This window comes from Mytilus trossulus, chromosome 13, assembly GCF_036588685.1.
Source record: "Mytilus trossulus isolate FHL-02 chromosome 13, PNRI_Mtr1.1.1.hap1, whole genome shotgun sequence".
Taxonomy (NCBI): Eukaryota; Metazoa; Mollusca; class Bivalvia; order Mytilida; family Mytilidae; genus Mytilus; species Mytilus trossulus.
Window position 1 is genome coordinate 13377634 of NC_086385.1, and position 13409 is coordinate 13391042.

Consider the following 13409-nt stretch of genomic DNA (forward strand, 5'->3'; position numbering starts at 1 on the left):
ATAAATGTTTTGCAGATATGTGTATTGTAATTGTATTTCTAGTAAGTAAAATGAGATGCTTATGGATAAGGGGGTGAATAGAGTACACTTATGAGAAACCTAATGAGAAAGGGGGGATTAAAGAAGGGAGAAAAATAGGCTAAAAATTAAAAAAAAATAAGAATAATGGGGTGGTACAAGTTCAGGTAAACTATAAAGAAAACATAATACATTAGAAATGTTTATAAAGAATAGAGAAACAGTATTTAAAAAAGATTTAAAAAAGAAAAGAAATACCTTCATGAATACAGAAATGAGTGATCCCATCAACACCGTAGGGATATGTTTATCATTTATATCCAAATGGCTATTCAAATTGAAAGACATCCGCTCCCATTAGATATATGAAGATGTGGTATGAGTGTCAATGAGACAACTCTCCATCCAAATAACAATTTATAAAAGTAAACCAGTATAGGTCAATGTACGGCCTTCAACACGAAGCCTTGGCTCACACCGAACAACAAGCTATAAAGGGCCCGAAAATTACTAGTGTAAAAACCATTCAAACAGGACAACCAACAGTATAATCTATACAATGCATAAAAAACGAGAAACGAGAAACACGTATAAATTGCATAAACAAACTGCTGTACATCAGATCACAAGTCTGCTCATACACATTATGTATACGCTTAAATTTCAATATGGTACACAACAATACGTTTTCTTCCTAGTCATCATATATAAAAAAAAAAAAAAAAGAAGATACGGTATGATTGCCAAAAAGACAACTCTCCACAAGAGACGAAAATGCCACAGAACTTTAAAAATATATAGGCTTCAGGTGGTATACAATTTTACATCAGAGTATGAATTATTTAATGATACCTTGTGGTTACTTGGTAAACCAAAATATGACAATTTGGTTGCAAAACTGACATTCACTATACTTTTAAGGGAGATTTATAAATGCGCTTTTTCGTGTTAGGTTTGTTTATTTGTAATCATCTACTCATTTGTTGAAGTTTCCAGCACAGTGAACAAGAGAGTTTGAGGGGAGAATGTCCCATAGAATCAGAAGTCATAAATTAGAATCATATCTGTATGGTAGAAATTCATAAATATTTTTTGGGATGTACATTTTGAGACATTTTGTAAGTTAAATGTCATGATTAATTATATTAGCTAACAAAATTCAACTACATACATTTGTAGTTACTTTGATAGTATGATCAGGTGATACCACGAAACTATGTATAATCGAAAAGTTATTTGTTTCAGCCATTTTAAATACTTTTATACTTTTTTTGTGCACAGAAACTGATACAATCGTTTTTTTATAATGTCAAACATTGTTTAGTATTTTCATTGTTTTAGATCGACTGCCACCATGTAGACCGAAGTCCTCGTCGATTTACAGTGTCGACCAGGAGATGGCCTGTGCAAGCGATGAATCGATGCGGTTAATAGATATATGTAAAGAGCTGGATAGTCATGATGTTGCATCGTTAAAATATTTATGTCAAGATGACATTGACACGAAAAGGTTAGAAATAAGCCACGAAACAACGGAAATATTCCTGCAACTTTCTCAAAAGGAGGCTCTAGTTGAATATGTCGGTCATCGCTTGTATCTAATGGATAGACCTAGCTTAGTAAAAATGCTTGGGCTAGATCTAGAAGCAGTGAAGAGTGCCGTTGAAGATGTCACCACTAGCAAGATATCACAATACAGGTAAGATTCGATCCGGATAAATACTTCTGATATATTTTTATGATAAATGATGGATTTAACATGTCCAAATGTTTCCTTTTTATTTTCTAGGAAAGCGCTATTCAACATTGCACAAGATTTGTCAATGGAAGATGTTATGGCAATGATACAGAAATCAAGAGACTGTTTGACGAATTTTTCCCCCGCAGTTCGTCAAATAGAAAAGATAGGGAAAAGCGGGAAAATATTTGAATTCCTTAACATCATTCAAGAGAAAAAACATATTACATCAAACAACGTTTCATTTTTGTACCAATTATTATACGACATTAACCGGGGAGATTTGGTACAATTATTGGACCCAATTAAAGGTAGGTTTTGTAGAAATTCCGTTATAAGATGTTTTAACAAAAGTAGCAACCTATTTTTAAGGCAGGGTTGTACTGAAAAATCTATGTTTAATGACTAACTTCCATTCTACTGAAAAAGATTTAACAAAACATCCTTACCTAGACGACCAGAAAAATATACGTGTTGTTAGTGTTTTCTGTTCATAATAATGTAGGCGAAATGTATACAGATTCGTGACCAGTGATAAAAATTACTTGAACATTTTTATTTGTAGGTTATGATTTGAATGGCTTTTACCCTTTTGACCAACGTAACCCAGGTGAGAAAGTTATTGCACAAATGTTTATCTAAGGAAGATAACCTATCAATTTAGTGAATACTTTTTATTTGTAAACAATGCCTGTTATTTCTTTTATCCAGATGGCAATGCTTTTATACAAATTTGAGGCAACAGGAGACTCCATAAGAAAAGAGGAGCAAAACATAATAGTCAAACTGATAGATCGAAAAAATAAACTGGCAACGCCATGGCTAAAAATGAAAATAAGAACAGACAAATAGTATCACACAAGAACCAACATATAAAACTCAAGATTAAGCAACACTAACCCCACTAAAACTGATGGTGATCTCAGGTGCTCAGTAAGGGTAAGCATTTTTACATCAAGTAAACATAAAATTGAATGAATCACCTGTACTCTTACATGGGCAATATCAATTGTCGATCGAGCAGGTGTCATGGAGAAATCTTTATAAATTTCATTAGCTATAGTTTTATTCTTTTTGCAAATAAAACCAAATGCATTACGTTTAAACTACTAGTCGATTGCTATGCATGCTTTCAAAGCATTGTAAATCCCCCAAAAAGTACAAAATTGGTAATAGGAAACCATCAATAAAGATCCCGAAAATAGAAAAATGCTAAAGCAAAACGAAATTGTCGAAAAGCTTGCACTATTCGCAAGCTTCGAATTCATGAATATCAATATATATATTTGCCAATGCATTTTTCATTGACTAAAGGATAGCTTAAATGAGTTATATAATGTTACTGCGATATTCCCTTCACTATTCCATGAATTCTTAATTACAGAATACGATGAACTACTTGTCCATGATGTCACGAACTGGTTTTGTATTGCTATATAAACAAAGCTCAACATAAATTACAGTCATCAGCAATTATTGAATTGGAAATGTCAAAACAGAGATAGAAATTAGTAAAATTAAACACTGAATTTGTTATCTATACATGTTATGATAACTGAATACACAATTCTTTTTTTAAGGAAAATGTATAATAATCAACAATTGCAAGTTTGAGAACGATCTTTTAGAGAGAAAAGGTTCCGACATTGATGCTGGTGAGTAAAATATTTCTCGTACTTCATTTTGATACGACTTCTAAATATTTGTCTTGTTTTTGCTGTCACCTGCATGCTGTAGTTTGTCAATGTCTCTCATCGTCCACCACCTTTTATAAACATTTATTAAACTACTATGCCAAATTGTAATCAAGTTAGTTGCAGTTATCAATGAGGTATCTAGGTACAAAAGTGTGTCAGTTGACTGCCCCTTATATCTCAAAAATAGTAAAAGGGAGAATGCATTTTGGTGAATTATGTTGAGAACAGATCAGAAAATATGACAGGACCTAGAAAGTTCAAGTTCTACACAATTTATGTTGCAATATGTGTATTGCTGTCTGTTTGTTCATTATACGTTTGGGTGAGTTGAGCTCTAACAACACATCTTTTAACCCGCCTCTTGCGATTGTCATCAGTAAATCGCCTCTGAAATCTGTTAGTATTCCCGCTGCTTGGAAGACGTATGGCGTTAATGGACTGTTTTATCTGCTTTTATTCTGGTGAGTGTCTCTTTGACACATTACCAATTTCCCTTCTCAATTTTAACATTAAAACTGTAGGTCGACTTCTTTTTGACCTTGAAACATCCGCCCTACTGCTTTTTATCAAAGTATTTCTATTGTTGTTTATTATTGCGAAAAGTTTAATAGATAGACAGGAACATTGAAGTATTTTTCATAAAATGAAGATTCCTCACATTTTGTTTAGTATTTTTCCTATTGCTTAGAAAACTATGATAGATGAATACTTTTAATATCAAACCATTTTGAAAACTATAACCAATTAATAATAGTTCAAAGAGGAAAAAAATATCAGCGGGATAAGATCTTAAAATACTTTAACATGCCTGACATAGTAAGTTTCCGCTTTTAAGATGATTTCACAAAAAAAGGGCATATTTTTAAGAAACAATGTGAGTACTATAAGCTCTTTAAGGGCATACGATACAGTTACAGGGAAGGTAATGACGTTGCTAACGTAATTTGTTATTTTCGCGACGTCAAACTGTGACATATCGGGAAAAGATGCATTTTTCGAGTGATTTTTATCATTCAAACTGATTTAACTTGAAAACGAGTTCATGGACCCCTATTTTTCAAAACGGCATTTTGTTTCATTTTGCAGGGAGATAATGTGACCCAAATTTTATAAAACTGTAAATAGAGGATTTTTTTTAATTTTGATAAACATGCAGTAAAAAATGACGTTTTTTCCTCAATTCATGAACATTTGATAAATATGAGTTATTTCTGAATAAAAAATTGCATATTGTTTTAGGATATTTATAAAATACAGAAAATACCGATTATTTAGCAAAAAACAATTTGTGTTTATCTTTTATAACAAAAAAGTTATGTCTTTCTTTCGAAAAAGAAATTACGGCCACAAATCTGAATTTCGAGCAAATATACAAAATTTCGACCTCATTTTACTCAAAAAGTAGCACATGAAGGTATATTTTTTATTACATATTTGATTTAATCAGGTGAAAAATAGCCTTAATGCAAATTTTCATGAACTTGTAAATACAGGATCAAAACTGTATCGTATGCCCTTAATAAGAGCTGCGTTTTGTATAGCAACCAATCGGGCCTAAGATGCACGCTGATTAAATGACTGTCTTTTGCTGTTTGAATGATTATATCTCTCTATTTACTAATTGAATATGTTTTACAACCACTTATCACTTTAATTCCTACACTGAGATGATCATCATGCCTACAAACAAAAACAATTAATGTCAAATAAAATTAAAACAATCTCGTTCTTTGTATAAGACTGCAAATTTTGTAAGATGTATAATGGTATGCCGTCTCCGTTTTCGTTGTCGTAGGAAGGCATTTGGATTTTAAACAATTCTGTGGAACTCGATAACATTGTATCACAAATTTTTCTACCATCAAAGGGAAGTTGAAATTGATTTTTGGGAATATCATGATTATGTCCGAAACTAATTTATAAATAGATAAAGAAAAACAAAAATGATTTTTTGGTTTGGGCAACTTAGTTAAAGTTATAGCTTATGCATTTCCCTGAATTTGTACCAAAAGGGTTTAATTCAAAGTCTAAAATTAATTTGGTATTTTAATATGCTGCATCTAACCGTGTATTTTAAATTTTGATATTTGGTCTTTATGTGGTCCACATTGAGTTTTAACAAAATGTTTAAGGCTTTTTTTCTTCATCCAAGACAAATGACTAATTTGGTTCGTTGATATGCTGCATCTAACCGTGAATATAGATTCTCGAGTTTGTGCCAAGTTTTCAAATAAGTCCCCATTAAGCCCACATGTCCTAATTTATGTACAAATTAAGATATTTTTTTTATTGAAGTCCAAGTTGTCAAGTTGCTGTGTCAAATATTCAATCACAATAAAAATTCAGAGCTAATTCAAGCTTGAATGCAGTGTTTATACTTGCCCAAACTGTTCAGGGCTAAACGTCTGCAGTCGTATTATGCCGCAGCCGGCGAAATATTTTATTTTTTATTATAATGTCTTTGATTCTTTGGTTAAAACTTTTTCAGATGAACTCTTGAACACTTTTAGACAGTTACATTACCAAATAGAGAGACATGAAGATCTAACATCTCATCAGATACTCGAAGTTGCTGACACCTTATCACAGCAAGATCACAGTAGATACAGCTCTGTGGTAATATGTATTCTTTCCCATGGAGGTCTCCGGTCGGTCTATGGTGTTGATGGATTCCCAGTGCCAGTAAGAAATCTTACTGAAAAGTTTACCGGGTCAAATTGTAAAAGTTTAGCTGGAAAACCAAAACTGTTCTTTGTGCAAGCTTGTCAAGGAAGCAAGGAGCAAATTGTTAAACGTAAGTAACAATCCATGAAACTGTGAACCAATATAAGTCGAAGGCATTATCTAAAATACAATGCACTACCGTATTCATAACATTTTATCATATGACAGTTGTTATCCATTCGTGTGATTTGTTTGAGCTTTTGATTTCGCCATTTGATGAGAAATTTCCGTTTTGTATTTCCCCCAGTAATTCAGTATGTTTGATCTTCCCGAAGAACCAATTACCTGACCTAAACATTTTAGACATAACATTTTTATGATTTTTTCAATTATCAAATTATGTAAAGATACTGATTCCAATATTTGTATGATCTTTGGAATTTTGAGATGATCCAGGTGTTGCAGGGGTTTATTGAAGCTCTTCATAAATTCTAGGATTGAATGTGCATTTCATCTACAAAAGACTCGTCAGTGACGCTCGAATAAAAAAATATCTAAAAAAAGCCTTATAATAAAAAGAGAATGATGATAATCAAATATGCATCATTCCGAATGTTTCACAAAATACCTCAATGTTTTGTTTTGTAGACAGATGTTTCTTATGTAGTCATATTTTTATATGCGATTGCGTTGCCAGTCTTTGACTAGAAGTTTTTATATTATTTTCACCTTCTGCCTCTGTTGTCATTTACTAAACAGATAACAATTATCATGACTGTGAAATATGGATGTTGCAATAACATGAACAACTTATTTAATACTATTTATTTACATCGAATTTGCAATACAAATTGCTGCATTGAATGCTTTTGTATTGTATAATTATTAATATAGAAAATATAAATCGAATATAAATCGTCGCGAATATGTAAAACTTGGATTATTTCTCACTTTACTACATCAAGTAACTTTAAGAATCGTAAATATAATTCACGCTAAATGGGCTAGAAAGGGCTAAACACGTGATTAAGTATCTGCGAAAAAAAGTTGGTAATTCTCATATTTTGTTTCAGGCAGGGAAGGTACAAGACCGGTAGCAAGAGCCCGAAATGATGTCATACGTGTGGAAACAGACGAAGATGAAACTGTTGAAGATGTCATTCCTGACGAAGGCGATTTCTTATTAGCGTTTTCCACAGCGCCAGGGTGTTCTTCATACAGAGATCCCGAAAAAGGGTCGTATTTTATTCAGACGCTATGTGAACAAATACAAAACGATTGTATGAGGTAAAAAATTGCAATGCTCGTTTCTTTAAAACACGTCGTATTAACATGTTTGTCCCGTCTATTTTATTGATGAGAATGAGTTTCTGCTTTTCGAAGTAAAAAAATCATGTTGCCTAGTCCAACTCTAGAACTATTAGATAAACCGACTAATAAATGTTCAATGACAAATCAAAGATATATGAGTACTAAGCATAATTATATTATACATGTACATTTAATGTGAAATAATCGATAGAAAAAAATATTGCTCTTAGATTTCTTCTTTCGATGTTACCAACCTGTCAGCATTGAACATAAGAAGATGTGGTATACGTGCCAATTAGACAACTCTTAATCTAAGTCACTATGTGTATAAAATAACAATTATATGTCAACGACCGGCCTATAACACTAAACATTGGCTCACACCGAACAACAACATATAAAGGCATCAACATGACAGGTGTAAAACAGTTGAAGCAGGAAAATCAACGGTATAATTTTTATAAAATACCAAAGAAGAGAACCACTTATTATTACTTTATTTCTCTAGCAAAATTAATTTGCTTTTTTTTTGTTTATTTATATCTGTATCTATATCTATATTTATATCTATATTTATATCTATATTTTTATCTTTATTCTATCTTTATTTCTTTCTTTATTTCTATCTGTATTTCTATCTTTATTTCTATCTGTATTTATGTCTTTATTAATATCTTTATTGATATCTTTATTTATCATATACTTAGACTAAATAACATATGATTTTTACTGTATGATAATAGCATTAAATTAACGTAAATTCCATATTTTTGCGAATTGGTGCTTAGCGGGCTGATGTGAAAAGTTTATCACATGCTTCGGTTGTTATCACATGCCTTTCCGTAACATTATCGCATGGCATTCCGCTGATACTCGGCATATTCCGGAAAATACACCCCAATGCTTCGTTTTCAGTGAAAAACATTACAATGAAGTGTACAAAACAATTATTTAGATACTGAAAAGTATATTGTGTAAAATAATTATAAAAAAAATTAATAAAAAACAAACAAATTATTAAATAATACCATTTTTTTAAAGTTTCATACATGATTTAGAAAGTTACTATGAAAAAGTTGACTTTTCCAAACAGTATTCAGTAGGTATATTGTTGAATTATATTTTTCTCTCGATTCATTCATATCAAAATAGGTTTTTTTCTGCTGAGGCATATGATAGAAAGATTTCATATCACATGTACTAAATTTGGGATCCGACGTCCGTGCACTTTTCACTATTTGAGAACCACGTAAATGGATCAATATAAGAATCTGTTATTTTTCTCCATTGTTGAAGCATATGTAAAAAGATCATAACATGTCATTTTTCATATCGCATGTATTATCAGCCCTCGGTCAATATCAGCCATCGAGCCATGCGGCTCTTTGGCTGATAATGAACCTAGGGCTGATAATACATGCGATATGAAAAATTCCATGTAATAATCTGATATTATATCGTTATTGATAGCTTTATTTCTATCTTTATTTCTATCTGTATTTCTATCTTTATTTCTATCTGTATTTATGTCTTTATTAATATCTTTATTGATATCTTTATTTATAACGTTATTGATAGCTTTATTTCTATCTTTATTTCTATCTGTATTAATGTCTTTATTGATATCTTTGTTTATATCTTTTTTGATATCTTTATTGATATCTTTATTAATATCTTTTTTTGATATTCTTTATTGATATATTGTAGGAACCATTTGCTCGATATACTAACAGATGTCAAAAAGAGAGTAAGCAAATTCAAAATACTCATTGAAGAAGACCAGACAGTGAAAACTATACCTTCTCATTATTCGACTCTCACACATAAACTTCATTTCTTTCCAGAGAATACACGATAGAATGTTTTTCAAGTTGTAATATGATATAAAAAAATAAATACAAGAATTAACTACACAGACCATGCGTCTGAAGTGACAATCTGCATTTAAATTAAAAAAAGCCCTCTGAGTCAAATATTTGAGCGTAAAGTACGTGAAAGAATTTAACAATTAAAAAGACAGTTGAACGAAGAATAATAATTTATCATGAAGGAGTTATAACCTTAACAATTAACATTTCAGAAAATATTTTATAAAAGAAGAAAATTATAATTGACCGTAAAATGCAAGAACGTCAAACTATTTGCAGTGTTTTGATAAAAGGTAAAACAAATTAATAAATCCAACAGTCTTCCACACTTATATAGTTATCGTAAATTTCTTTTTTTCTTGTTATACAGGGGTTAGCGTTTTGCTCATATCCTTTGGAGTTTTGATGAGAATATTAATACTTCGCAAATACATGCACTTGAACTTTTGATTTTGTCATTTGAAAAATTACTTTCTGTTACGAATTTTCTCGGAGTTGGATATTTTTGTTATTGTACTTTTTACTAACAATTTAAAAATTATTATTACTAAAAAAAAATTGTTTTGATGACTTAAGTGTAAATTTACGTTTTGCATGTGTATGTGTGTATTGTTGGGGCCTAGTTAATTTTATTATACAAACATGTTTTTTTTTCTAATTTAATATTTTTTCATCATTTTAATATGTTGAACTATCTATTTTCTAATTATTTGTTTCCTTAATGGGCTTAATATCATTTAACACTTTACCTCTAAAATTTATGGATGTAATTTTACATGTATGACTTTATTTTAGTTAATTAATATTTCTTTTACAAACAAAGGATACAGTTTTGAAATTGTTGTAATCGTGTAATAATACATGAGTGTACGTTCAACTTCACATTTCCTTTACACGCCATTGTATATTTGTGTTTACATTGAAATTCCAGATGAAAGACGGCGGCTTATGTTTTTAGTGATTTATCAAATTAATTGTCTTGGTGAAAAACTGCTTATTCTTTAGAATATGTACCTCAGAAATTTTTGCGATTATATTATTAAGATGTATTCTTTCTCGAGTATAATTGTTGAATATATCATATTAATCATTCATCAATCAATGATAAATTCCAAACCTGATAGTAACGATTTCTAGTTTTTGAAAATAAATAAATAAATGGTTTACAAAAGAGTCGAAAAAACAAAACGAAACCACAAATAAAAAAGAAATGATATCAAGATATGTAAAACTTGCATTACTGATTAAATTGGTATTGCCGATAATCATTGACAATGTAGACGAGAGGTTTGATTGCGGGTATACCCATTTACTACTGGAATTTATCTCTCATAATCAGTTGCAATAATGTCTTATACAGATCCATATGAAACAAAATACAAATTTGCTGTAAAAATTAGTCAGTGCATAAGAACAATGGACGCATACTAATAACAATTGGTTGTGAGTGTTATGTCCCTTCACTTAAGTTTTACAAAATCTTTTTTCCAGGTTTGTTTATTTTAAATGGTTAGCAATACATGACGTCCATGTGTGTATTAGTAAAATGTATTTGAATTTTACAACTTTTGAACTTTGAAAGTTTTTTCAGTATTTGTAAGTTATTGCCCAAAGAAAAAACATGAAATATGTCGTTTTGCAAAAAAAAAATATATGCATGTACATCTTTATCTTTACAGACGTTTGTCGTGACAATGAAATGAGCATAATGCCATGTGTCATTTAAATTGACTAAACACTATTTCTCATATGGCTTCATATCAACAATAATATCAATTGAAATAATTGTTAAGAATATTTTACAGTATGCAGGTATAATTTTATTCTCTACATTATGTATATTAAATTTGTTTTTATTCACCAAAATTATGTAAGTACAATATGTTTTTTAACCAAAATTATGTTAGTACATTTTTTTTATTACGTTTTTATTCACTAAAATTAGATTTGTACAATTTGTTTTTATACACCAAAACTATGTCAATATGATATATTTCTTTTAACCAGAATGACAATTTAATCAGTTGTATTTTTTTTTAATCATCATTGATGTGAAGTTTTACGTGTATGTTTTTCTTGTTGTTGTTTATATTATATTATCGCAGAAATCCACAAAATCGGCAGCTATAGGTAGCATACATTTTACTTTTTATACGGATGCAAGCATAACAAAAAATCCAAAGATTTATATCACTTGTGTCGTCCAAAGTAATAATGCTCTTGGGTGTAAATGTACATATATGTAGATACATGTGATCATTTGCGACTTTTTTGGTATAAAGTGTATTCCTCTCTACAAGATTAACATGTTAAGTACATTTTGTATGATATATAATACCTGCTGAATATACAAACCATGTTCTGAAGACGTGCTATTATTCCTAGAGAAAAATGCTATTGGTGTTGAGATTTCAAGTTAAGTACAATGTTTGATAAAACAATTATTTGAATCAATAATGTTTTGATTTATTGTAAAACATATCGGATTTGTACGAAATTTGGCTGTATAAAAATACTGTTTAGCATAAAGCAAGGTTATCGGACAAATGAAGTTTGCAGTGTGAATAAGGCATACTAAATATACATATGTGTTACTTTTAAATTCTTTTTACAGTTTTTGACAAGCATTTCCTCGGATTGAATTGTCCTCGCCATTCATTTTTTAATTTGTGATTTAATTTTTATATTTTCCTATCCATTTAAAAAAATTTAAAGAAATGGAATGTTGCACAATAGAAGAAAAAAATCTTCAAAAAAAGGTACTGGTTCTGTTTTAACAATAATTTATAATGCTGAATTCCTGCATATTTTGTACAAGGAAATGCATTAGCAAAAATCGAAACTCTTGAGCTGGCTTATTATCAATAATTGATATCCAACTTTAAAAAACAAAATCAAAAATCTACAACACCTGTAATTTATTTTTCAAAGAGAATAGAAGATAATGTTAACAATAATTCTGATAAATGTATTTTTGGATACAGACGTAGCTGATTATTGTCCTCCAAGTAAGATATGCACATGTATGTTTTTGTGTACTGATGTATTTATACCAACATTATTTTTGATTTTCAGCACCATATTGCAATGCCTTTGTGGATTAAAAAATGCGAACAATAAGTGATGTATATAGTTGTAAAAAATACTAAAATCCACTAATTTTTGCGAACAATATATTGCTGTGACTTTTAACGTGAGAAATATAATGTGACAATAAATAATCGTGATTTTTAAAAAAATACAGGCAAATGCAAATATGAGTAGGCTTATAGTATTTAGTGTGTTGTCTCGCCTTGACGTAGTCAAATAGCGAGACATAGATATGCTATTTTTGGCGTCGATAGCGACAAGCGTCAACTATGTATTGGTTTGTGGTTAGGTCTAGTTTATGGCGAACCACAAGTGGAAGGTCAATGATATTTGGTATGCAGTTGTATAAGCATTGGCTCATATCATTTTCTTTGATATTATTTGGCACCGCTCTTTTAGGTAGGTCTATTGACTTTAAGATTTGTGTTTAGTCTCCATGTATTTATTTTCGATAAGGTTAGTTCAATGGGAACATTAGTGGTAGGCTAATGTTATTTGACAATCAGTTTCATAAGCAATAGGATAATTTCTGTATATGGATAATATTTGGGCCCGCTCCTTCAGTAATGGTTTATTGACTGAACCATTTGCTTAGTTTTCATGTATAAGTTTGTGATTAGATCAATATAAGATGAAATATTAATGTTAAATCAATGATAGTTGTCCAAAGTATCATTTCCATGAAGATGACATAACGCCAACTCATCATATCTTATGATCATTGAGTTTGAAACTATTCCTTAGTTTACATGTTTAAGGAGTTAATGTTTGTGTTAAGGTTTTTTTGAACATGTGTTAAAGGGTACAACTTATAATAAGTCAATGGTACTTGGTATGCAGCTGTATTAGCATTGGCACATCTAATTTCCATGTTTTTTATCATCTACCTTCATCAATGGTTCATCGACTTTGACTATTTGCGTAACGTAAATGTTAAAATATTGCTATTCTAATTTCAACATTTGCATTATAAAATTTGCATAAAGGCGAGAGATATCTATGTGATAACTGTTTATGTTTGCA

General features: G+C 30.3%; 1 protein-coding gene across 2 annotated transcripts; it reads left to right on the plus strand.

Annotated features, from left to right (window-relative positions):
* Positions 1 to 1397: 1397 nt before the first annotated feature.
* On the plus strand, positions 1398 to 12556 carry LOC134694844 (caspase-3-like). Of its 2 annotated transcripts, XM_063555919.1 has the most exons (7): positions 1398 to 1717; positions 1808 to 2067; positions 2322 to 2366; positions 3337 to 3411; positions 5942 to 6247; positions 7191 to 7404; positions 9136 to 12556. In XM_063555919.1, exons 1-7 carry the CDS (start codon positions 1416 to 1418, stop codon positions 9284 to 9286), a joined length of 1353 nt encoding a protein of 450 aa, XP_063411989.1. In that variant the 5' UTR covers positions 1398 to 1415; the 3' UTR covers positions 9287 to 12556. The 2 variants fall into 2 exon arrangements, with proteins under 2 accessions (XP_063411989.1, XP_063411990.1); XM_063555920.1 differs by lacking the exon at positions 1808 to 2067 and having other exon boundaries at positions 1547 to 1717.
* Positions 12557 to 13409: the final 853 nt, after the last annotated feature.